General features: G+C 49.0%; 2 protein-coding genes across 5 annotated transcripts; one reads left to right on the plus strand and one right to left on the minus strand.

Moving 5' to 3' along the window:
• The first annotated feature begins 90 nt into the window (after nt 1-90).
• TSSK3 (testis specific serine kinase 3) lies at nt 91-2,804 on the plus strand. The gene is made up of 3 exons (XM_031962289.1): nt 91-753; nt 1,762-2,492; nt 2,651-2,804. Exons 1-2 carry the CDS (start codon nt 609-611, stop codon nt 2,421-2,423), a joined length of 807 nt encoding a protein of 268 aa, XP_031818149.1. The 5' UTR covers nt 91-608; the 3' UTR covers nt 2,424-2,492; nt 2,651-2,804.
• Nucleotides 2,805-3,088: 284 nt separating this feature from the next.
• On the minus strand, nt 3,089-24,313 carry BSDC1 (BSD domain containing 1). 4 transcript variants are annotated; one of them, XM_012545981.2, is made up of 11 exons: nt 23,761-24,313; nt 21,953-22,013; nt 18,261-18,377; nt 17,480-17,647; nt 15,170-15,224; nt 14,441-14,556; nt 13,462-13,530; nt 13,265-13,343; nt 12,248-12,754; nt 5,368-5,471; nt 3,089-4,797 (listed from the first exon to the last, which is right to left on the minus strand). In XM_012545981.2, exons 1-11 carry the CDS (start codon nt 23,802-23,804, stop codon nt 4,765-4,767), a joined length of 1,353 nt encoding a protein of 450 aa, XP_012401435.1. In that variant the 5' UTR covers nt 23,805-24,313; the 3' UTR covers nt 3,089-4,764. The 4 variants fall into 4 exon arrangements, with proteins under 4 accessions (XP_012401435.1, XP_031818148.1, XP_003765475.1 ...); XM_031962288.1 differs by lacking the exon at nt 23,761-24,313 and adding an exon at nt 22,975-23,046; XM_003765427.4 differs by lacking the exon at nt 23,761-24,313 and adding an exon at nt 22,855-22,951.
• Between the last annotated feature and the right edge of the window lie 1,670 nt (nt 24,314-25,983).

The following is a 25,983-nucleotide window of genomic DNA, read 5'->3' on the forward strand; positions in this document are numbered from 1 at the left end:
GAGACGGCGCGGGTCGGGCCGCCACTTCGGGCGGGCCGCGGCGGGTCGTGGCGGGAGGGACGCTGGGCCCCGGGGGCGGCCGGCCCGGGACGGTGCACACTGTGGGGGCGCGGAGCAGTCTCTAGGCCGGGCATAGGCGTTTCCGCGGCACGGCTCGGCGCAGCTGGACTCGGCTCGCTTCGTGGCCCCGGCTGGACGGCGGCAGCCCGCGATCTTGCTCTTGCAGGCGCCCACCGAGGCACGGGCTGGCCCAGCCGCAGCTTTCCGCCGGCCGGGCGATGGTGACAATGCGGGGCCCGAGGGGGCGGGGGAGGGGGGCACTGCCCATTTTGGTAGCCGGGGCAGCATACCCCCCCCACCCCCCGGGTCACTTGTGCCACATCAGTTTACATCATAATCAGGGCCCTAGCTTAAAAATGTCCGGCCCCCGCCCCCGCCCCCACCCGCGGCTGTGTCCAGACGGAGAATGTTCTAGCGCTGGGGGCGGCTGCGGATGAAGTCCTGGGGGGGAGAGGCGCGGGCCGAGGGCGATGGTGGAGTAGAGCTGCCTCACAGAGGCAGGATGAGCTGAGGCGGTGACGGGGAAGGAAGGAAGGAGGAGAGACAGCATGGAGGACTTTCTGCTCTCCAATGGATACCAGCTGGGCAAGACCATTGGGGAAGGGACCTATTCAAAAGTGAAGGAAGCATTTTCCAAAAAACATCAAAGAAAAGTGGCAGTTAAAATTATAGACAAGATGGGAGGGCCAGAAGGTGAGAAAAGGCCTTCTCTCCCTCATTTGCGCCGGTAGGAGGACTCCCACCGGAGGGCGGGAGAGGCGGGAGGGGGGGGGGAGAGGAGGGGTGGCGCGCGCAGTCTGATCCTCCAGCCCAGGCTGAGCCGGGGGGCCTAGAACTGTGGTCTTCCTGTCTGGCGGGGGGCACCCCACCTTTTGGGGAGGGCGTGGGTGGGGCTCCCTTCGGGCAGTTCCGTGGCACACGCACGTGTTTGGCTCGGGCGTTTCGGGACGAGGTAACTCGGTCCTTCCAAGGTGGCGGCTCCGGCTCGCACGACCCTTAGTGCATCAGATCAGGTGTGTGGGGCTCCTGGCCAAGGGCCTTGTGCGCTAACGGGTCCTAGAAGCAGAGGTGTCGGCGGCCCCAGGAAGCAATGAATCGGAGGGCGAGGATGGCAGGGCCACTTTAATGGAAGAGTGGGCTGGGCACTCGGTCCTGCCCCCTTGGGTTCAGTCTACTGTCTCCTTTAAGTTTCCCCTCTATAAAAATTGGGCTAATGCCACCACTTTACATTTATATAGGACTTTACAGGCGGGTTCTAAAGTGCTTTCCAGGGCCAAGGTCCCTCCAGGCTGATCCTCCTAACCACCTTGTAAGGTAGGAAGTGCAGGGACTCATAGATGATTAGAGCTGGACCTTTAACCCCTGTTGAGCTTACTGCCGAGACACAGACTCCCAGAGAGGGCAAGTAGCGCCCGCAGCTAGCTCTAGGGCAGAGTTGGGACTCCTGTGGGGCCTATCCGCTGCATGCTGCTTTCCTAGATGCATACTATTAGAGTGGCAAGAAGCTCCCATTTTGCAGATTAGGCTGCATAACTCCTGTCCTGCCCACATGTGAGAGGGCTTAGGAAAGCCTAAGCTGTGAAGAGAGCCCATCTCTAGGCAAGCACAGTATGGAGTTGGGGCCACACGACAGACAGGGGTTGTATCTCCGTGTCCTGCCCTGCTGCTCCTCCCCACAGCCTTCTCTTTCCTTCCCCACAGAATTTATCCAGAGGTTCCTGCCGCGCGAGCTCCAGATCGTCCGCAGCCTGGATCACAAGAACATCATCCAGGTGTACGAGATGCTGGAGTCAGCCGACGGTAAGACCTACTTGGTGATGGAGCTGGCCGAGGGGGGAGATGTCTTTGACTGCGTGCTGCACGGTGGGCCTCTGCCCGAGAGCCGGGCCAAGGCCCTCTTCCGCCAGCTGGTGGAGGCCATCCGCTACTGCCATGGCTGTGGCGTGGCCCACCGAGACCTGAAGTGTGAGAACGCCCTGCTGCAGGGCTACAACCTGAAGCTGACCGACTTCGGCTTTGCCAAGGTACTGCCCAAGACACGGCGGGAGCTGAGCCAGACCTTCTGTGGCAGCACGGCCTACGCTGCCCCAGAGGTGCTGCAGGGCATCCCCCACGACAGCAAGAAGGGTGATGTCTGGAGCATGGGCGTGGTCCTCTATGTCATGCTGTGCGCCAGCCTGCCCTTTGACGACACAGACATCCCCAAGATGCTGTGGCAGCAGCAGAAGGGGGTGTCCTTCCCTGGGCACCTGGGCATCTCGGCTGAATGCCAGGACCTGCTCAAGAGGCTCCTAGAACCAGACATGATCCTCCGGCCTTCAATCGAAGAAGTTAGTTGGCATCCATGGCTAGCAAACACTTGATAAAAGCAATAGCAAGTCCTCCCCAATAAAGCAGGGGAGAAAGAAAACCCAAAGTCTGCTTCTAAAATGGTGATATATATTTTACACTTTACGTTTGCTTATCCTATAAAACTCATCCCCACCCCCCCTTTCTCTTTCCCTTAAAAGACCTTCATGGAACCAAGGGCTTCATTCAGACCTCCCATTTTATCATGCCCGATGTGAATTTTTTTTTTTTTATACAACAGGTGTTTAACTAAAGTTAATTAAATAGATCCCAGAAGCACACACCTGGGGGAGGAGGAGGAGGAAAAAAAGTTACCAGGAGAACTATTGGATCTACGCCGTTGTTGCAACTTCCTTTCCAAATAAAAGCAGAAGCATTGGGAATAATGCAGAAAAGGCCTCTTGACTCCTTGTCTCAGTGAGAGCCAGGTGCCTGCCTCTTAGGCAGTATGCTGGAATGGGCCCTGGCAGGCCATCGTCCCCTTCAACTCAGGGTCCCCAGTCCAGAGTACTAGCTTAGCTCCAAAACAGAGTGCCAAGGGGTGGGAGATTGGGGGGGAATTGGGAGCTCTGGTCCAACCACTGGCCACAATGGAATGCTGTTGTAGGGCTGGGCCCATAGCTTCCCCCCAAGCATGACCAGGAAGGGTGACAAGAACAAAGGCCCAGACACCTCTGGCTAATGTCGAATGTCTTTAATAGCTGTTAACTGCAACTCTGCAAAAGGTTCAGGACAAAGTTTCTTTGTGGGATTTTTAAATTACAAAACTAACAGCTGTTAGAATCTTTTTTTTCCCCCAGCTACAAAATGCTCTGGGGAGATGCATTATAATTTAAAATATATAATATTGCACAAACAACCAAAAAGGTTAAACTAAACATTACAAAGAGAATACCCCCACCCCACCCCCACCCCCGAGAAAGATTCAGCATTTTCCCCAACTTGACTTTCTTGATGAACATGACTGATTGCCACCCTCCCCTTATCCCATGACGCTGACCCTTTTAAATTGGTTGTCAGACACACTAGCCTGGAAGCAGCATGAGGGTGTTCAGGAACCCCAGAAAGCCCTTCCCCACCCAGAGAAGGAGGCAGAGAATGAATGCACAGAAGCCTTCCCCAGATCCATGGACACCAGAGGAGTGAGGAAAAATCCACACTAGCCAAATGTTGTCAGGAGGCAGGAGCAGATGAGCATGGGCCTGCCCCACAGCACATGCCTCAAAGAGAAGCAATGGGGGAGAAGGGAGGGGGTCTCATGGCTTACCCAATGAAGGCTGAAAAAGGGTTCTCAGAGACACTGACCTTCTATCCTGCTTGTGAAGCAGTTACATTCCACATGGTGTGTTTCCTAGAGTCCCAAGGAAAGGGACTGGAGACGGTCCATCCACCCCCAACCAAGGAACAAGAGAAAAGCTTGAAGGCTGCTGCTCTTGGCTTGGGCAGCAGGAGAGACAGAGCAAGAAATGCAAGGAGAGCATGGCCTCACAGACCCAAAGGTCTGTGACTATCCCAGCTCCCGCAGGTCTGAGAAGCAGGTGCTGTACAAGAGGCACTGGGAGAGGGTGACTGTGAAATACCGGGATCGTGGTGATGGGGGGGCAGCACTGGTCCCCAATCTCTACTATAGCACTCACTTAGAATCTGAAAGACAAAGATCACTCCAGCCTTTGAACAGAGAAGAAAAGGTCTGGCAAGGGAAGAGGCATCCCCTACGACACGGACATGGCCCCCCCCCCATTCCCTAGAGGAGAAGCGAACATCGTTGTCGTCCTAATGTCAGCCCCTTCACTCCCCCAGCCAGCAGTCAGACAAAGAAGGCCACCTATGGTAGGGTGGGGAAAGACATGACGGAGGTAAAGTAGCTGCTCGGGGAGAGATGGAAGTAGACCTAAGGCAGGACGGGGGGTTTCACAAGTTGTCCCTTCGTCTCTTTGAGCTCAAAGACAGGACATGGAGGGGAGCAGAGGGCACCACTGGGGGCTCGGACTCAAAGTGGCTGTAGGTGTGGCTCCCCCCACAAGCAGGCCGGTGGAGAGGCGGCCGCTGCAGGGCCTGCCCGGGGGCAGTGGGGTTATAGCAGAGTAATACAGGCTCTTCAGAGGGGGAGTACCGGTGGGTGTCCCCCACCCCGAGAATTGGCACGGGTCACAAGACACGGTCTGGCCTCAGGGAGGTCCTTTCTGGAAGAGCCCTGTGGAAAGGCCTCCCTTCCAGGAGGGGGGCGTGGGTTGTATTCAGAAGATGGAGCAGACAGCACAGGGTGAATGGAGAAGTGTCCGGGGCGCCATCCAGGAGTGGGCTGACAAGGGGCTGGGGGCCTGCATGGAGGGGCTGCTCTCTCCAAGCCCCGTCTCATTCCCAGTCCTCCCACTCCACGTCTTCCAGCTGCAGAGAGGGGTGGGGTGGGGGAGAGAACAAAAAACCATCCATGTATCTGTAGTTTTTCGACTCCAACCCACCCCTAAACTGCCCACCTGCGGGGACTAGGCCGTGCACCTTTGGGCCTCCTTTAGACCAGGAATCGGGGCTGGCCTGAGAAGCTGTCACCTCCTCACTGGCAGTACAGACTTGATCTGTCAGCTGACTTTTCCTGCCTCTCTTGCCAGAATCCCTGAAGTACATTTGTGCCACAGAGCCCACTAGACCTCACACTGTCAGCCACATTCACCTGGGAGGGGAGCAGGACAGCTCAGTGATCGGGGCCCCATCTCGTTCCCCCCGCTGGGCAGATTGCCGCTCTCTGAACGAAGGAGAGAAGGGTGCTAGACTTCTGAGGCGGGTTGGGTCTCTGGTGGCCTCAGCTGTTAGCTGCCATGCTAGGGATGGACAGGGAAACATCCCTTTAACTCCAGGTTAGCCGACTTTGTGGGCAGGGAAGGGAGAAGAGAACGCGGCTGAAAAGGAGGGTGGGTTGGCTTTTGCTGGAGGGCCCTTCCCTAGCAAGCACAGCCTCACCTCTCCAGATCCATCAGCTTTGGACAGAGCCAGCTGCACCTCCTCCTCAGTCATGTCCAGATCAAAGTCCTTCTCCCAGTCTTCACTGATGTCAGTACTGGAACCTAAAACCAAAACAAAGGCAAAAGGAAGGCTTGGAGCTAAAGCCTATCCTAAAGGGACTTGCCTCAATGACCCAGAACAGTCATCAATGTTTGTCATTTCTTAGAACCCATTCTTTTGGACTAGAGACTTTTGGGACTCTGAGATTTAAAGGGATGCACACCTTCCCCAACCTAACAACCAAGAATGATCTTGGGTGCACCAAGCTAGCCTAGTGTTAGTCAGGAGTTTGGAGTCAGGAGAACTTGGGTCTGAATCCCACTTCAATCATTAGCTATGTAATCTTGGGTAAATTACACAATCTGTTTTGGCCCATTTCCTGGTCTGCAAAATGGTACCAATAATATTTGTAGTACTTATCTCATAGGGTGGTTGTGAAACTCAAATGAGATAATGGATGCAAAGTCTTTTGCAAACTTTGGAGTGCTATATAAATATCAGTGATTATTATCAATACTATTCTTTTTGACCATCTATATCAGGGGAATTGGGGGACACCAGATAGCATCTGATGAATTTGGGTGTCTGATGATAAACATTTGGACAACATGATCCATAAGGTGCTTTCCAGTTCTAAATACAAGCACCAAATATTTTTAAGATCTTTCACTTTATAGATTCATTCAGTCCTGTGTAAGATACAAATAGAATTGTGGGATCACAAATGTGGGACTAGGCAAGGGCTCTTAAAGCCCAATATATCAGAGCTTGAAGGAAGCTCATGTTCAACCCATGAGATTGCTGACAAGGACGGTGATAGGGAGAGCTCACTGTCTTCTTTTAGACCTTTGGATTGAAATTCCACTCTATCCAACTTCCTTCATCGGCCCCTAATTCTAGTTTCTGGAGCCAACCAGAAAATGCCTCATCCCTCTTTCCATGACATCCTTTAAAATCCTTTTGTCTTAGTGTTCTCTTCTCCAGACTAAATATGCCTAGCAGTCAGTTAGAAATATATGATTCGAGCTTGGGAAAGTCTGGAGCTGAAGTAATAGATCTAACTTTACATGCTATGCCATTGGATTGTACAAAGAAGGTACTAAAAAAAAAAATAAGGAAAATACAGAGAAGGTACTAAAAAAAAAATGAATTGTAGCAAAGCAGAACTACTAATACGCCACTGTAATGGCCTAGGCAAGAAGAGATAAGAGCCTGAGCAAGCTCAGAAGACTTCAGGAATGAGATGGACATGAATTTGAGAGATATTGTGGAGACAGAATTGACAAGACTTGGCAACTGAATGGATATGGGGAGTGAGGGGAAGCAAAGTGTAAATAATGACTTCTAGGGATGTAAAATTGGATAAGCAGATAGGATAGCAGAAAGGAAGTTTTTGGAGGAAGATGGGGAACACAGGTTTAGTGGGGGAAGACTGAGTCTTGTTTTGATACATACCAAGTTTCAAATGCTAGTGGGACACACCAAGGAAATGTGTAGCAGGTGATGCAGACTATAGTCTATAGCATATAGATGACTATAGATAAAGACTATAGTTCTAGCTACTATTTAGGAGATCTGGGATGATCTGGTCACTAAGAAAAAATAGAAATAAGACACAGCCTTGGAGAATATCCCTGATAGTGGGAAGGAGATAGATGGTCAGCCAGTAAGAGGTGAAGGCACCCAGGAGAACAATCAGCAGAATGCTGCTACAAAAGGCCGTGGAAGGGACACAATTCAGCAGAAAGAGGGGTGCTCTTTCTCACTATTTTCTGAGCTGGGGAGGAGGGCGGCATCCTGTCTTTTTGGACAACTGAAATTGTATATCCAATAGGTAGCTCAAACCCAATTATGTCCAAAGTAGGATTCTAATCATTTCTTCCTTTACAACACCCCCTTTTCTCTCCATGCTAGTTCAGGTCCTCATTATCTCTTTCCTGGATTATTACAATAGCTTTCTAAGTGGTTCTTTCTAATTGGTTTCCTGCTCTCAAGTCTCTCCTCACTTCTCCTTCAGTTTGAGTGATTTTTCTCAAGTGAAAAATCACTGACCACATTAGTCAATTCAAATGACTCCCTATCACCACCAGGACAAAATATAAAATCCTCTATTTGGTACTTCAAGCTGTACAACCAGGCACCTTCTTCCTCTTGTCTTCTGAGACTTTATTTCTCTTTCCACACACTATAATCCAGACATATAAGCCTTCTTGGCATTTCCCAAAAATCACACCATGACTGGACTCCATAGCTCAAAACCCATCTTTTGGAGGAAGGCTTTCCTGGTTTCTAGTTTGGGGACTTTGGAATCAGGAAGTCTGGGGTCAAATCCTGCCTCAGAGGTGCTTACTGGACAAGTCCCCAGCCTCTCTCAATCTCAGAAAGACCATAAAAGGGAGAGAACAACAGCACCTCTCTTCCAGAGGTGGTGTGAAAATCAAATGAGGTATTTAATGTAAAGCATTCTGCCAACCTTAAAATGCTATAGAAATGTTAGCTATTAATAGTGTCTTGAGGATTATCTTTCATCTATTCATACAGGCCTCCCTCTTAAGATTGTGACCTTCTGGAGGGGAGAGGCTGTTTTTGTCTTTTTCTATAACCTCAGGACTTAACCCAATGACTGTGTCGTGTTTTAATAAATTAAATATTTAATAAATGCCCACAACCAAGAGATATGCCGAGGAGAATTGAGAAAAGGTCAGTGCATTCAACAATCATGGAGAAAACCGTTTTAGTTGGAGTAGGATTGGAGGCCAGGGAGTGAAAAAGGGTGAGCAGGAGGTAAGCAAGTGGCTACAAGTATAGGTGTTATTCTTTTTTTTCCTCTATGAGTTTGGCAGTGAATTCACAAGAGTGAATGAATAGAGGAAACCTAGACACATTTGTATCCAGCAGGGAGAGAGTCCGGAAACAGAGTAAAAATGAGACTCACTGCAGGGGCGCTGGAGGGAAACTGGATCAAGAGCACAATTACAGGCCTTGGCTGAACCCACAGAAAGAGAAGAGGACAGAATGAGACGGGGGAAGCCTTTACTAATAATTTGCTTCCTAGGTGCCATTCCCTGAGATAGGAAGGTGATATGAATAATCCGTGTCCTCAAGGAGTTTATCTTATCCTGGAGGTGAACTTCCTGTAACCATCTGGGGAGGGGCTGTAATCATCTGGGGAGGGGCAGTAGCACTAGGAGCTAAGAGAAAGGTCCTGAGGAGGAGAAGGAGGAAGAGGAAGCTGAGCCAAATCCTGAAAAGGGGCAGAGGTGAGCTAGGAGAGCATCTGGGCTGAGGAGAGCCTGAAAAAATGCAGGCTGCTGGGAAAAGGGAGGCTAATGCCAAAGGGTTCAGAAAGGTTGACCCGGTTCCTTTAATTGTGTCAGCAAAGCAGAAACTAAGGTGGCAATGAGCAGAGAATGGGTCCTCTGAGGGTCTTGAGGAGAGAAGAAGGGTTTGGTATGTGGATGAATTGAGGAAGCATAAAAAGATTCCCTAGGAACAGTGAGGGCCTAGTCACCCTGCCTGGCACAGGGCCCCTCTCCAGTATAACCAGGGTCTAGCAGTGGCACACCATGAGAGCACAAGCATGGCACTGCTAAGGGTGGTCAGGGATTCCGTGTCTTTGGAAAGGAATTAGCTTTCCATAATGGCAAGAGAATGGAGGTTCCAGGGGGTGTTAGGAAAGAAAAAGGCAGAAAAAGCTAGGGCCTTGGGAAAGATAGGGCTGAAGAGGACAATGGATCCAAGAGAGTGGAACAGAGAAGGCCTTCTGCTTCAGAGATAAAGCTGAAAATCAGCAGCTGCCCTCAAGGGACTTCCTGTAATCTATCTTTCATGTTACTGCAAAGGAATCTTTCAAAAACATTGATCCTACCGATGTTACCCCTCAAATCAGTACCCCCTTTTGGCTCCTTGTTATCTAGTGAATAAAGCTTGACTTTCCAGCTTTTTCAACAATTCAGTTCCTGATTAGCCTTCAAGGTTGCCCAGAACATGGCTGCAGCTTCCTCGGGCAGTCTTTTCCACCCTTGGTGGACTAGCTCTGTCCTGTGCCTCCCATACCCTTCTTGACCTTCCCTCTATGGCCCAGCGAGGAGACCATTCCCCTACCCAAAGGTGAAGGCAGCCCTTCTCCCTTGAGTGATTTCTCCATGCACTTTGCTTTGCTCTCTAGTTTTGCTCCCTTCTAGCAGCATCCCTTGGGGACCTTTAATCAGACTGGAGATTCCCCAAGAGCTGATTGGGTGTCTGCAATGCTAAGTCTTACACACAGTTATGACTCAATGTTTGCTGAATATTAAAGCTAGAAAAGATTTTAAGAGGTTTCATCACAGGATCACCAAAGACTTAGGGCTAGACAGAACCTTCATTAAATGCAAGACACTGGTTTTTCAAATAAAGAAAATGTACCTCTGAGAAGTGAATTAATTTGCTCAATGTTAGCAAATAGCCATGAGAATTTGGATCCGGATCTCCTGAAAAAACCCAGCCTTTTCTCTTCTATGGCAATCTGCCTCATCCCTCACACAATTCCCCAGAGGAATAAAGGCAGTCATTTCATGAGCCTTGAGATAGAGAAAAGGGGAGATCAGGGAACCGACATCAGACTCTTGGGGGGAAGCGTTTCCACAGGACTAAGCTGTCAGGCACTGTGCTAAACGCTTTACAAAGAGCCCATTTGATCTTCACAACACCACTGGGAGGTGAACGCTATTGCTACCCCCATTTTAGAGTTGAGGAAACTGAGGCTGGCAGACCTGCCCACAGTAAGGATCTGAAATGAAATCTAAACTCAATCTTCCCGACTCCAGGCCCAGCTCTGGGTCCTCTGGCGCCACCTGGTGGCTGCACTCTTGGTGGTGGTGGTGGGGGGTGCGCGACAAAACCAACCAGCTTGTTTTATACCGGCAGATGATGTGGACACTGAGTTAAGGCGCAGCCTGGCAAGGCCCAACCAAGCCCCCTGGGCCCAGCTGCTGAGCTGTAGGCCTGTTGAGGGCCCTTCTGAGGGCCCAGACAGAGAGGGCTCCAGTACCCCAGCACCCTCCATTCCTTTCTGTCCACAGCCTAGGGCAGCCCTCCCTGGAGCTTCTTTGTTCCCTCCCGCCTCCAGAAACATCCTCCGGGCAGCCAGTCAAAGCTTTCCAGCATCCGGCCCTGGCTCCCCCGTCCCTGCTTCTCGCCTCCCCTGGCTGTGCTGCTTCCCCTCCCCCCTTCATATGCTGGCAGGACAGGGATTCTCTTTCTTCTTGCTTGTCCTTGCACCGCCAGCACTTAGCATGGTGCCTGGCACATAGAAGGCTCCCAGACCTTCACAAAGCTTTGAGAAGGAAGAAAGCTCATTTCAGGAAGGAAGAAGGGGCGGTCCCTTCATCCCCTCTGCTCTGCCCTGAGTAGCCACATCTGTAATTCTGTATTCTGTCCTGGTCATGTTTTAGAAAGAAAAGCAACCAGAAGGAATGGCCAAGGTGGTAAAGGGCCTTGAGCTACTTTCTTTTCTTTTTTTGAGGATATTGGGATTAGGTGACTAGCCCAGGGTCATGCAGCTAGTAATGGTTGGGGGCCAGATCTGAACCTGACTCCATTCACTGCGCCACCTAGCTGCCCCTCAAGTTCATTTCTTAAGGATATTTAGTTTGATGAAGAGATTTCTTCTGCAAACATGATAACTGTCTTCAAATATCTGAAGGACCATTATCTCCCAGAGGATAATAGTAATAATAATAATAATGATTTTTAGCATTTATATAGGACTTTAAGGTCTGCAAAATATTAAATACTAAGAGGTAGACTAGGAACTATCAAGTGAAACTGCAAAGTGATAAACTGAGGCTCAGTGTGAGAAAAGAACTTAATTCTAAGATCCCCGAAATGGTTTGAGCTGGGCTATTTTGGGAACTTCTTCCCGAATATAAGGATGCCCACTTGTATATGTTGTAGGGGAAGTCTTTTGCAGATACGAGTCACTAAGATAGTTACCAAGATCTCTCCCAAGTCTGAAGTCCTGGGATCCTGTGGCCATAGCCTGAAACTCTGTTTACATATGAAAAAACAGGCCCACAAAGGGGACTAGAATCCTATGAAGTCAGTCAGTGCCAGAGATGCAGCTGACTCCTGAACTAGTATCCTTTTCCCTAGGGCATGCTGTTGCCTTTCATGGGCTGATCTCTTCACTGTTTCCCCAAATGTGGTCCTCCGGCTTCTACCCCCTTCTCTGTCAGGACCTTCCTCCAGTTTAAAACACCTTCACTTCTTCTTGGCAAATTACACTATTCTTGAAGCTAAAGTTTCATACCACCTGTAATTTTCCCAAATTATTCTTATATTGCTATTGAAATGTTACTGTTACTCTTACATCATCTCTTCCTTCTACAAATTTAGGATGGTAGAATTTAGAGTTGGAAGGAATTAAACTTTTGTTGTACTGCGAGATTGAACAGAGTACAGGGTACTATTGAGCAAGCATCTGAATTCACACATTAACTAGTGGGAGAGACAGACAGCCCATTTGACCTCAGCTACCCTGCAAGCTCCCGATTCTGACTGGTATCCCTTAGAAGGGCTGTTTAGCTCTGAATGCACCATGAAATCTGGTGACTCCTGGCTAAATCCTTTTCTTTTGTCACCTTATCCTTGATTATCAGCCTTATAACATTATCACCGCAGCTGATACCATTACAGATGCTGCCAAGTCAGAGCTCCCAGCCCAGGGTCAGTGAGAACTGATCAAAGCCAGTAAGAGGCAGCTGGGATCTGCCCCTAATAAAGAAGGATGGCTCAGTAAGATTCAAAGACACTCCCAATACCCCCCCCCCCCACTCCCTCCTAGGCCTGTGAGACCCACCTTTCTTGCCATTGTTGGAAGGTGTAGACTTCCCACTGTCTGAGTTCAATTCAAACACCCGTAAGTCTGTTGGTCCCTCCTCTCTCAGAGTCTCTACTCTGATAACTGGCTTGGGCTCAGAGCTGCTTGGACGCCCAGCAGGGGCTGAAGGCTTGGGCCGTTCCACGGGAGGTGGGCCCGTCTCTCCTGTATCAGCTGTGGGAACTTGGTCTTCCAAAGTAGCTTCCAAAAGCTTTTGGGAGAGGTCCTTAGCAGGGGCTGTCTGCACCGGTGCTGGGGCTTCAGGTGTAAAAGCAGGATTGATGACCTGGGTCACAAGGGAGACGCTCTCGCTGCTTTCTGAAGGGGTGACCTCTGCTGAGGGGGAAGCCAAAGTTCCCAGACTCTCCTCAGAAGGACTCTGAGGACTGCTGGCCTGGCCCTTCGCAGCCGAGGCAGGGCTTAATACGGCAGCTTTTCCCTCTTCTTGGGATTGCTCATTCAGCTGAGCTGTTGCCAAGGGTCCTTCTATGTGGGGAAATGGAGAGGGAAAAGAAGGGGTTGACAATGTGACTGAACAGGGTCCCAGCATGTAACTAACACGGATCCAGCATGGACTTTAGAGAAAGCATCTGCTATAATCCTATGTCTTCTATTCAAATTTGCTGAGAAGCCGCTCATCCTCTTCTTCACCTGATGAGTTCCCATATATTCTTTAAAGCCAAACTCAAACACTGTCTCCTCCAGGGAGCCAGCCACCCAGTCTGGCCCTCAGACCTCAAACAGCCCTTGGCACCTCGGCCCTACACTGGTCACGTAATATCTCACCATGGTCTCCTAATGAAATGTAAATTCCTTGAGGGTAGAGATTATGTCTCATCTAAAAATTCTGGGAAGCTCGTGGCTCTTTGCACAGTTGGTACACTGTGAATTAAAGAAGGAACAATAGCACCTCAGTACGGCACAGCAAAATGCCTAGTGTTTGCGTCTAACTACAGACAAGTGGCACATCTGGTCACATAGCCCTTCTTCATTTACCTTCCTCTTCCTCCCAGCCTGGTTCCTCAGAGACACTTTGTTCTGCCCGTTGTTTTAGAGCATCCCTCCGTGCCTCTTCCTAGAAAAAGAGAAGAGACAGATGGGGATCAAGATGCCTTCCCCCCAGTGCTTTCTTCCCTTCTCCCTAACCCACCAATACTCTGCCTACCACCCTTGGAAGGGAGGGACGGACATACCTGTTCTAAGTGGTGGAGCCTATAGAAATATCGGTGCCAGAATTCTGAGTGGGAAACAGCTGCTGGGACCTAGAGAAACATTAAAGTCTGTATCACAGGGGAAGAGGCTGTATGATGTACCAAGATTCTTTTGGGCTGTCACCCTCCTTTTGTACCAGGCAATACCTGTCAGCAAGCTTTAAAACAATGTGGAACTCCTTAAACATTTCATTTGGAGAGGAGAAATTTCATCAAGCCCTTGGAGGAGTCCTTTCATTCTCAATCAGGCATTGTTACAAATATCAGATCATGAAACTCTTCTGCTCACACATTTTCACTGGCTCCCTAGTTCTCATGTAGTCAAGATGAAAACTTCATATCTGATATTCAATTTCCTCTAAACTCTTGCACACCTTAACTTTCAACATATACTTATTGTCATGTTCCAGCCTTACATTATATAAAAGTGCATCCAGGAGACATAATAGATGTCAAAGATGGGCAATAGAGCCAAATCAGACAGTTCACTATCCCCACAATGTGCCCTATACTTTTCTCCTCACCTGCATAATGCCTGTAAGATGCTTCAAACCTAATTAAAATGCTGCCTTCTCCATGAAGTCTTCTTTGATTCCCCTTCTCCACTGGCCATCTCTGACTTCATTTTGTTTTATACTCCTTAATGCACTCACCTAATACTGTGAATCACAGGTCCCTATACTAGATTATGAGCTTATGAGAAGACGGTCAATGTCTGACTTGCATTTTGTGACTCCCCTGGCACTTAGATCAAGTCTCTGTACAAAGGGGCTGAGAGTTTGCTGAGTGGATGCAAGGCAATAGCCTCTGTCTGGCTCACAATGATTATGCCCCTTGGTTCCAGTCCATGCTCCCAGCCATGGTTCCCTGACACCTGGCTCAGCTAGCTCTGGTACTGGCTGCCCAGGAACCTCCTATGCTGGACTGGCCACGTTCAATCCCAATGCAAAGGGCTCCTCACCATCTTAGTATAGAGAGCCCGGATGGAGGGGCTGCTGATGAGCAGATTGGAGATTTCATCTTTCTTTTCCTCCAAATGGAACTGAGATAGCCAGGTGTCAAATAGCTCTGGAGGCCCTGCAATGGGACAGATACAGGATGATACAATGCAACATGCCCTCATAGAGCTTAAATTTCACTAAAGATCCCCTTTGGTCAAGTAAGGAGATAGACCCAGACATAACACAGGATTAGATGCTAAGGGTCTGAGAGAGCTGCAAACACAGGCAGGGAAGGAGATCTAAAATTGGCCTTTATTGTTCATGGGACTAGGGGTGAAAAGGAAGAGAAGGAAACTGAGTAAATTTCCTTAGTGGGTGGTGTTTTAATGAGCATTCCTGCTTCTACAAAATGAGGGTTGGCCTGCGTCACCTCTGGGATCACAAACCAGAGGAAGGCCATCTGGTCCAACTCCTTCTCTTAGACATGAGTAAACTGAGGCCTGCAAAAGTTCACTGAGCAGTAAAAGACTGAGCAGGGATCCAAACTCTTTTCATGCTATCCCACTGCTCTGGGTCCATGATCCTATGACTTGGAGGAAGAGCTCCAGAGCAGTGAGCAGCAGAGCTGGTCACCAATGTGGGCATAGGAAGCCAGTTCCAGCCAGCACACTGGCTCCTCCATCTCTATATAGGGCATATGGAGGGGGTGCCCCACTGCAGCTCCCATGCCCCCCTCACTTTTTACTTACCATCAGGCTCATTACAGTACGTTGCTGGGTCTGACTGTAGGCTATACAGACGAGCCTGGCACAAGACACAAAGAGCACAGGGTATGAGATAAGCTTCAGAGGGGAGCGGGGCAATTCCCCTCCAGCTTCCCTGAAAAACTGCGACTGTCTGCTTCTTGCTTCCTCTGGAAACCCACCATTCAGGAAACATATATTCCATTCTCCACTGAGCATCCATGAGAAAGTTCTGGCAGGCTTTCTCTGACTCTCCAGGGAGGCCCTGGGTTAGCAAGTAAGACTGTGGAGGCAAATCCACCCTCTGACCATGGGGGTTAGAAGGCCTTGGTTTTGGCATTCCCACTTCACCTCTTGCGAGTCTCAGTTCCCTCATCTGAGAAAAGGGGATGGGAACAGTACTGCTCCCATTGTTCATCTACCAAAGCCATTGTGGAAAAACCTTCTGTAATCTGTGATGGGCAGCATATGTGACTGATTCTGAAGGCTGCCCAGGAGCCTGCCCAGCAAGAGTTTGTATAGCCTACCCAAAATCGTCCTGACCAAGATGCCCAGCCCCTCATCCAAGCGTCTGTGCCACAAACTCCTAACTGCCCTTCTACCAGAGGGCCACTGTGCCTCTGATTTGCCCAAAGTCTCAGAGGCTTCGGCAAGGATGTGGTCATGGACTCTGTCAGACATCATAGGATAAGCTGGTTCAGCGGGGGCTGAATTTTGTTCAGTCAGAGATTCAGGAAGATCCTTTACAAGAGTGTGGAGACTGTGATTGGGATCAGGAGATGCCATACCAGTGAAATCACAGACCCTTGAAGTAATTAGTCTTTAGATGGTATACTCCTGGATTATTAATGCTAAGTGACAAGTGAGGAATTGAACCTTCAAAGGGGTTAAACTTAAGACAGGGAGGCACCTAAGGACTGATTTTTAAGCATAAGAGCTTTGGGACTTTTGAATGACAAGCTGGGAAGACATTACTCCCACTAGCTATGTCCTCAAGTCACTGTCCAATATATTAAGTGGGAATGTGGAAACATACACAGCATGGGGCCAGAGCTATTGTTCTTGATTTGGTTTAGTCTAAAGGAAGCTCTGGTGTTAGCATGCTACCAGGCTGTCTGTCCCAGCAGTCAGTATATCCTTACAAATTAAATCTAACTTGAATTCCAGGATAAAGGAATTGGATTTTTATTGAGGAATGAGGAGCTACTGGAATCAAGATCACTACAGACACTATTTTATTCTAAAAAAGCTCCTGAGAGGTGGCTACATAGCACAGCATTTATTCAAATATTGACTCGGATATTTACTAGCTGTGTGAATTTCCTGAGCAAATCACTTACAGCACTCTTGGTTTGTCTGATTCCTAAATTTCTAAATTTAGGTCAAATTTCATTTCTAAATTTTAAATACATTGCTCTATCAAACACATAACAATAAATAAAGAAAAAAATACATTGCATGTTGGTTTGAATCCTGGCTTCCCTGCTTACCAGCTAGGTAGTCTTAGGGAATCCGTCTCACTTTGACACTTGCTTTCCTTATCAATAAAATGAGCAGAGTAAATGGTAAGCTACCACTGGTGGCCAAATGTGGCCTCCCACCTGGTTCTGTGCAGCCCAGAGAGCTAAGAATGGTTTTACTATATATAAACATACAAAAAATATTCTAAGCTTATAGGTTAAGTCCAACTATCTGGCCTGGAAAAGGTCCCCAGCATGTTGAGTGTACCCTCTGACAAAGATCCACAGGAAGCCATAGAGGGCAAGAAACACCCATGATTTACTATGATCTTCTGATGAAAGGAGGGCTGACTCCTGAGCCATTACCAATCCATCCAAATAGGAGTACTTCTTCCTGGTAACATGTTGCTCTGGGAATTCAATAGGCTAATTCACATAAAGTAGCTTGTAACCAAAGTAAGATAGAAATGTCAACTATGACCCCTATCACCCTTTTTCAGAGTATTATTTGTTTTCTCTTGTAGCAGGAACTCCCTAAGGTCAGTAACAATGTCTCCATCTTTGATAAGTCATTTAACCTCTGGCAGATGCAGTTTCTTCATCTGCAAAATAGGAATGATTCTTTTATTCCCTGCTTTTGAGGGTGGTTGTGAGGAAAGTATGCTGTAAATCTTGAAAGGCCATAGGAATGGGAAGCTTGACATTCCCATCAAGGTCCCATGGAGCAAGGCCCTGCCAGACATTGTTTTATCTGAGGGGAGATGCCATTTCTTTCTCCCATGTCTCCCCTCTCTCCTCCACACATACTGACTCCACATAGAGTTCTCTGGGATTCCTGGGGTGATCTGACACATACCTTGGCACTATCATAAAGTTCGGTTGTTCCTGAAGGTGTGCCCATCAGGGTAATGACATCACAATCAATGGTTTTGTCAGGAGAAGGGGCAAACGTGTCTGAGATCACTCCGAGAAAGTCAGATAGTCCCTTCTTCATCTTCTCTGTTGCTCCTGAAGAACCTTCAGTCTGCAAAGAAATCAAAGGAAAAGTAGAGATGTTTTGTTTTGCAAATGAATGAATGAGAGGCACAGAAAGAATGAAGAGTACTGGACACCAACTCAGCCCAGTCACCTTTCCTGTCAGGGGCTTGGTGACCACCCTGGGACTGTGAAGACTGGAAAGAAAGGGCATAAGAGAACAAGGGAGAGGAAATGCATGGCTCAGGGTTGACTAAGGGGTTTGTGCAAGAGCTTCCAAGGAGCCAATCACAAGTAATGGGTTTAACTTCAAGGTAAGCCAGGTCACAACTGCTTGGGGAGGAAGGGCGGAAGGACATTTCTAGGCCTCTCCAACTGTCTTCCAAGCCATCCTGAAGCCCAGAAATTTTGCTCACAAATTAACAAACACCCAATATCTTACCAACAACAAGAACAAGGACTTCTTAGAGAATGGGCATGTGGCCCAAGGGGCACACAGGAGCAATTGGAGGCATAAGGCCACAAAGTAAGGTGAGAATAAGGGAATGGCTCAGTGGTACCAAATGAGGTGAGGTCCCGGGATAGCGAGTCCCCCCTACCTGTAGGGTCAGCAGCTTCCCCAAGGGGAGGTGTGCAGTTGGCTCTGCCTCAAAGATACTCACAGTCAGCTTTTCCTTGACCACACTGGCAGTGGCTGCGATGGTGCAGGCTGTGTCATGCTGGACCACTTGGCTGAATTCAGTAAGGTCGCGTTTCATGAATTCTAGGGCTTCTGTGGACTGCGGGGAGTGGGAAACCAAAGGTCAACTTCTACAGAGTTTAAGTTGCTGGGTCTCTACTTTTTTCTCCCTTCCCCTCAAATTTACCCACCGTGACCCAAATGACCACTTTCCCAAACACTCCTGCACCTGAACACTGAGCTCACTAACCAAATCAAGCTAGCAAAAATTCAAACTAGAACTTAGATATCAGAGGCAATTTTCAGAAGACTACAATTCCAAGCTCATATCAAAATCCAAATTCACACAATCAGGTTTCTCTATTATCTAATACCTTGTCTTGGAAACAAGCTCTAATCAAATGAATAATAATGACTGATTATAATGACATGCATTCTTAATGTTGTTTATGATTTTATATTGATTCTTAAAAAAGCAATTAGACAAGCTTATTAAGAAAAAGTGACTAGTTGGAAGTCACCTGGCTGTTAAACAAAGCTAAGTGTTCAAAAGGAGTCCAGGAGTCTTCCTACTACATCACATTGCCCGCAGGAAGGGATTCCCTTAGACCTCAAGCTTTCACCTCCCAACTCTCCCTTCACTATTTCCACATATTTCCTTCTCATTTCAAACCAGGTTCTGATGAGGTGCTGGGTATCAAAGTGGGCATTAGCAGAGAAAGCCTGAAGTACAGATAGGATTATAATACTTTCTGAGGCAAGCAGGGAGGGGCCTAGATGGGATCATCTCAAGCTGAAGTAGGCTTTTTTTTTTCTTGAGTAGGCCTTTAGTTCAAGTGGATTTTTGATTACCCCAGCTGGAGGTTCTTTACCAAAGATCTGCTCCTACAGTAACTGTTTATAAGATGCTAACTCTCTTTTAGGATTAGTCTGCCATTGTACTCCTTATAATAGTAACTTCTCTATGAGGTGTTTTCTCTTTAATAACGTCTTCCTCCTGATTAATTGTACGTTTCACTAGGGAATTTCTTGTTCTCTTGTTAAATGCTAAAAAGCCGTTTCCTTACTAACTCCACTAGGAATTTAGCCTTCTCTTAGAAGCAAAATATAATCTTTTGCCCTTTGATTTGGAGGTCTATGTTTACATATATTTTTTTAAGTGAGGCAATTGGGATTAAGTGACTTGCCCAGGGTCACACAGCTAGGAAGTGTTAGGTGTGAGGCTGGATTTGAACTCGGGTCCTCCTGACTTCAGGACCACTGCTCTATCCACGGCACCATCTAGCTGTCCCCTGACTGGCCTTTAATCCCAATTTACTTTTGGGGTCTCACCCATAACCCATCATCTTGGAGGCTAAACCCACTGTTCTGATGGCTTGGTATAGGAAGAGTCTAATTGCAGCCTGTAACCTCAACAGCTCCATGTACTCAACCTTCATGAAGCCTTCTAGGAGGAATTCTAACATGTACCTATTTCCTTTATTCCATAATTTCTGTAGAAATTATGTATGTAATTAGGTAAGACTACAATAATTTACATTTATTTCACAGACTCTGAAGGACTCAACTGGGTTTTCTAGAAACTCTTCCCTCAGGATACACTCTGTATCCTCAAATGGATATGACGTCTCTCATCTCAAATCAGGACTTCCTTAAGGGTAGAGCACAAAGTCTTCTCTGTACTCACCACAGTGCTCAGGACAGGGGGCAAGGGCAAGAGAGACAGCTAAAGACACTAACAACCTACCTACCCTGCTGCTGCACAAATGAACTACAGCTTTTCACAATCTCCAGGAAATGTTCTTAAATGGGAAGGAAGCACCTCAGAGGCTCCTATTATAAATTAAAACCTATCATTCATTCCTCCAGAGTAGCAGACATAGCTCAGTACAGAATCAAGGACTGGGCTGGATCAATGCCAAAGGTCACTTTACCAATTACAAATGCTCTAAAGACTTAGTCAAGTCAAACAAAAAGCTACCTGCTCCCAGGAAGTAAAACCTGTTTTGGAGAAACAAAACTGGTCTTACCCGTCTCCTGCCTAAGTAAACAGTAATTAACTTCATATAGTCAACTCAGAAGCTAGTTTTGACAAAGTATCTTGGAATGGCATTAGTGTACATATTATTGGGCCACTTAGCATCCCAAGCATAACATGGCAGTGTCAAGAAGTGGAAGAAGGGAACAACATTTATGTAGCTCCTAGTATGTGCCAGATACTACCCTTATAAATATTTCATTTGATTCTCACTATAATTCTGGGAAGTAGCTGTGATTATAATTGTCCCCCTCCCCTTTTTAAATTAAAGCTTTTTATTTTCAAAACATATGCATGGATAATTTTCAACATTCACCCTTGCAAAACCTTGGGTTCCAAATTTTTCCCCTCCCTTTTCCCCCTCCTTCCCCTAAATGGCAAGTAATCCAATATGTATTAAACATGTGCAATTCTTCTATACATATAATCTTCATTTTAAAATGAAAAACCTGAGACTTTAAAGTGACTTGCCCAAGGTCTCACAGCTAATCAATTGTCTGAGGTAAAATTTGAACTCGGGGGTCTTCCTTCTTCTACTTCAAGTCTCCCAAGTGCCACTAGGCAGCTGGGGTCAGAGGACCCAGGTTCAGATATCAGCTTCCTTAGGGAGCTGTAAAATGAGAGGACTAGATGATGTACAAGGTATAATCCTAGTTCTAACCCCTATCATTCCATCTATTCAATATTTGCTCCCTGCTATTCTTTCATAAAAATGGTCCACTCCAGACAGACTGGCCCACTGACTACTCCAGGAACATGTCAGACTCATTCCTGGCTTTTGTTTTAATTTTTATTTTTTTACCTTTACCCATACTCGGTCTCTACCTAAGATGCTCTTCTAACTGCACATGTTTAACCTTTATCACATGGTTTGCTGTCTAGGAGAGGAGGACAGGAGGGAGAAAGAAAATTTGGAACACAAGTTTTGCAAGGGTGAAGGCTGAAAACTATATTTGCATGTATTTTGAAAAATAAAAAGCTATTATCATTATTAAAAAGAAAAAATGCTCATCTTATGTCTCTTTCCTAATCTGAAGCCTATCCAATGTTTAAGGACAAACTCAAGTTTCGCCTCTTCTAAGAGGCCTTTGTTGATTACCCCAGTTCTGTTTACCCCTAGTCATATTTACTGCCTTCTGGTCCTACAGCTGGTCCTGGGCACATGCCACAGGATGCTTTTGTTGTTTCTCGTAACTTTTCAGTCAACTTTTTGAGAGGAATGGCAATCATTGCTCTCTGTATGCCCCGATGCTTAGCACAGCACACTGGGCCACGAATAACTTGCAGAATCACAATCAGAATTTGTCAGATGACCCGGTCCATCCCCCTATTTTACAGATGAGGAAAAGGGAAATGGTTGTCTCATGCCAAAAAAAATCATACAACCTGCCATTTGCCAGCCATGTAATCATCGCAGGTCACTTCCCTTTTCTCAGGCTCCTTCCTCCTCTATAAAATGGGGCAATGTCAAATAGGACTGTTGTGGGGCTCAAGATTTTGGATTCAGAAACACTAAATGGCTTATCAGCTACACATGTGCTACAACTGGGCCAGAGCTTCCTCCCGGTAGGGAAGGAAGAGTCCAAGGCTCTCCACAACTGCGGTCCAGAAGCGGGGAGGGTCCTGGCCCCCTTTACCTTCTCTTTGACAACCTGGTAGCTCTGCTGCAGCCAGCTCCTCCACCAGCCTCCATCCTCCCTGGGGAAGAAACAGGCACAGCTTGAGAAGGGAAGCAGCAAGTCTGGGGTTAGGTCCGGCCGGAGACGAGCTGGGGGGGGGGCCGCCTGCGGGGGCGGGGGGCCCGGCGCTTCGGCAGGTGGGGGGGGGCAAGAACACGGAGGAGAGGAACGTTCCATAGGCCGTGCCCGGGAAAGGGGAGCGCGGGGAGAGGGGGCGAAGCCCAGGAGAGGCAGCCCCGGACTTGGGAGAGAACGGAAACGGGGGTGACCATCCCACAGACTTTCCGAGGGCTTGGGGAACGGGGCAGGAAGGCGGGACCGCGCGAGGGGGGAATGGGGAAGCGGCACAGGGGGGCCCGGCCTCGGGAAGGCAGGAACGCTGGGGGGCGAACGTTCCCCGGATTTAGGGGGCGGGAGTACTGGGAAAGGAGCGCCCCTGGGACTGGGAGGACGGGAATGCCGGGGCATGGGAACATTTTAAGGAATCAGAGGAAGGTAAAAATTGCTAAGGGGCGGGGATGAAGATTCCCCGCGCCGGGGGGGAGGGGTGTTAGGGGTCAGGAATAGTGGGGGGAGGGGACAGGAATATGGGGGGGAGATGCGAACGCGCAGCCGGGGGGACGGGGCAGAGCCCGAAGCTGGGGTGGGCGGGGCAGGCGGGGGGGGGGCGTTAAACCTGGCCATGATTTCCCTTTCTCAGAACTCTCTACTCCTCCTGGCTCCGAGCGCCCCTCGCCCGGCCCGGCCCGGCCTCTTTTCCAGAGACCACGGACTGGGCCTCTCCGGCCTCCATACGCCGCCCTCCGTCTCAGCCTCCCCGCCCGACCCTGGGCCCCGGCGCCGGGATGGGGAAATCTCACCCTTCCGCCATCTTGCCCGCCTGACATCACCACTATTTACTGCCCTTTGACCTCTGCCTTTAAGCTCCGCCTATCCCCGCGAGCCTTGGTCCAATCCCCACCCCTCTTAGTTCAACCCACCTTCCTTCACTCCGTCCCCGGCCCCAAAGAAGCAACAACGCCCACTACGGTGGCTTCCGTGGGACAGAAACCCCAGGCCTCCGACAGGGCGGGTATGAGGGCGGGCGGGCGGGGGAGAAAGAGGGAGGAGGGGAGGGGAAGGAGGAGGCGGAGAGAGAGGAAGGAGAGGAGGGGAAGGAGGAGCGAGGCGGAGAGAGAGGGAGGAGGGGAGGGGAAGGAGGAGCGAGGCGGAGAGAGAGGGAGGAGGGAGGGGAAGGAGGAGCGAGGCGGAGAGGGAGGGAGGAGCAGGCGGAGAGGGAGGGAGGAGCAGGCGGAGAGGGAGGGAGGAGCAGGCGGAGAGGGAGGGAGCAGCAGGCGGAGAGAGAGGGAGGAGCGAGGCGAGGAGTCTTGACTCCTATAGGTCCCGGCGGAGCTCCGAGAGGACGCCGAAGGTTTAGCCGCAGGAGAGCCCGAAGTTCTTGGGCAAACTGGCTGGGTGTCTTTCCCTCCGGGCCCGCCCAGCCCAGCCCGCGGCCCTCGGCCACGGCCGCCGCGTCCTGCATTTTCCGGTCCTTTTCCACTCAGTTCAACACTCATTTAGGCTCGCGTTCCCTCAGTGCGGATTTCTCGGCCCCAAGCTGCCGCGGGTGGGGCGGACGTCCCCTCTCCGTCCTTAGCCTTTTTGGCCCCGGGGACCCCGCCGGCCGCTGGCGTGGAGCAGTCCTTCCATCCCGGAGCGGCCCCTCTCCGCGCCTCGGCTCCCTGCCCCCGGCCGTGTCTCTCGCGCCCTCCCCCTCCTCCTCTCACCTGTCCGGCTGCTGCTTGGGCTCCTTTCTGGGCCCTCTCTCCATAGCCCGCTCGTCGGGAAGGGCCTCCTGCGAGTGCTGGGCCTTTCCCTACTGTGACTTGATCGGCTCACCCGGGCTTTCTTATCGTCTTTATGCAGATGACTCCCTCCTTATGACCCGAGCTTCCCTCCCTATCATCGGCTGCCTTCCTGGACGGCGCCCTAGATAAAGGTTTCTCAGCTGAAAGCCGAGCAGCGGGCGCTCCGTGCCGCGTCCCTCTGTGTGTTCCTCCGGGGGACGGTCTAACTTTCTCTTGCCATCCTCAGCATCTACCCCCGCGCTTGACACACAGAAGGTTAATAAATGCTTGTTGGTGGGCTGATTGATGCCATCGGCCAGGCCAGGTGGGAAGGGAAAACAGTCCTCGAAACCTCAGTCCGCTTAATCCCTTTTACTAACCCCTTAATCCCACCGGATCAGTAGCCTCTTGTCCCTGAAGCAGCGCGTAGCCCGGACAGTGGTCCTCAAACTTTTGTTTTCAGTATCTTCGTCCTATTAATGATTGAGGATCTCTCCAAAGAGCTTTTGTTTATCTGGGTTATATTTATAGACATTTTTACCATTATTGGAAATAAAAACTGCTTTTGAATTTGTAGACCCTCTCAAAGGGTTTCAGAGACCTGAGTGATGCCTTCTTTCCCCTTAGAGGGTAAAGTCTGTGTCTTTGTGACTGTTACCAACCAATGTGTGAATGGGGCAGGAGGGGGGCAAAGGAACATAGTTGAGTCCATTAGGGGCTGAACAAGGGCAGCATACAGGTAAGCCGGTACTGCAACCAGCAAGGGTTATTATAATCAAGGCAAGGCCTTCCTTTATGAAGTTCGAAGTGCAATGTGGGAGTGAGTGGCCAGAGGAGGTTCCAATCATCTCACAGCACCCACCTTGGTGGTGGTAGGTAAACGTTTCTTTTGTCTTCTCCTCGAAGAGAATTTAGAGCTGGAAGGAAACAGAGATCATGTAATCTAACTAGGCATTTTATAAAGAAGGAAACAGGCTCAGAAAAGGGAAGTGACTTGATTGAGGTCATACAACTAATACCACCAGCACCACTGAGACAAGAATAATAATAGTTGCCCTGCTTACACCTAAAGGAAGGAGAAACTTCCTAGCTTCTCCAAACATCCACTCTGTCACTCTCTAGGAACCATCTCTGGCCACATAGAACTCTTTAACAGTTGTTTTGCTCCTTCTCCAACTGTCCACCTCCCCATCCTCCTGAGGGAAAGATTCCAATCTTTGATTCCCAACCCCCCTAGCTAAAGTAAATTACCCTTTGACTCACAAACCCTGGTCCCTTTGAATTCCAATAGAAGGTCCAGACCTGTCCCAGCCCCACCCGGATCTGAGCCAACTTTGGGGCTATACCCCAAAGCCCCTCGAGCTAAGTCTCCGACTTAAAAGGACCACACTGGGAACCCATCTTTGCGGAGATTCCAAACACGGTCGCCATGTAAGGACCCTCTGTCCACTGGACCCTCTGTCCAGTGCCCTCCTTATCTCTACCTTCACCTATCTCCTACTTCTAAACTCAGTAATAAACCTTTTTTATTAATCTAGCTCTCTGGGCCAATAAATGCTTTTATTGGGAATCCCGCGCCGCTACTACCGCCGTATCCTTGCGCCGAATCTAAGGGGGTTCAAGGGGGACTCTGTTTGACTCCCTGTACCCCAAACCTGCCACTAGACCTTAACTAAACCCTAATTTCATTTAGGTACCCCAAATGTAGACCTCAACACATGGTCTACACCTCAACATTTGGTTCCAGACCTCAGCACTCCCATGTCCCTTTATAGTTTTCCAGCTACACAAAATTGTCACCCTAGAACAACCCAAGGATAATGAAAACTTGGCCTGAACTCATTCCTCAACGACTAATCCGCTCCTATCCCCATCATAGCCCTTCCCATCCCAATGATTCTGAATGTGTTTGTCACTGTTCAAATCCCATTTTTTCCTCTTCACTGAAGGTTCCCTTATTCATATTCTCTTCATCCCACCCTTCTCCACTGGGATCCATTCGAAAGTTAGCCATCCTTAAATCATGAACTCTGGAGTGCCTGCTCTATAGGTAAGAGACTAGCTTTCATCTTAAAATCTTTTCCTTTCTCACTCCTTCCATCTTGCCCTCACTGAGCGCTTCCCAGGCTAGCCTTTCCAGCACTAGTTATAATTTCACTAATA

The sequence above is a fragment of the Sarcophilus harrisii genome, chromosome 3, assembly GCF_902635505.1.
Source record: "Sarcophilus harrisii chromosome 3, mSarHar1.11, whole genome shotgun sequence".
Classification (NCBI taxonomy): domain Eukaryota; kingdom Metazoa; phylum Chordata; class Mammalia; order Dasyuromorphia; family Dasyuridae; genus Sarcophilus; species Sarcophilus harrisii.

Coding starts and splice junctions, on each gene's coding strand:
- TSSK3 (XM_031962289.1), top strand. CDS start 609: ATGGAGGACTTTCTGCTCTCCAATGGATACCAGCTGGGCAAGACCATT. Junction 754..1,761: donor CAAGATGGGAGGGCCAGAAG/GTGAGAAAAGGC, acceptor CCTTCCCCACAG/AATTTATCCAGAGGTTCCTG.
- BSDC1 (XM_012545981.2), bottom strand. CDS start 23,804: ATGGAGAGAGGGCCCAGAAAGGAGCCCAAGCAGCAGCCGGACAG. Junction 22,014..23,760: donor CCCAAGCAGCAGCCGGACAG/GTGAGAGGAGGA, acceptor TTTCTTCCCCAG/GGAGGATGGAGGCTGGTGGA. Junction 4,798..5,367: donor AAGCTGATGGATCTGGAGAG/GTGAGGCTGTGC, acceptor CCCTCTCTGCAG/CTGGAAGACGTGGAGTGGGA.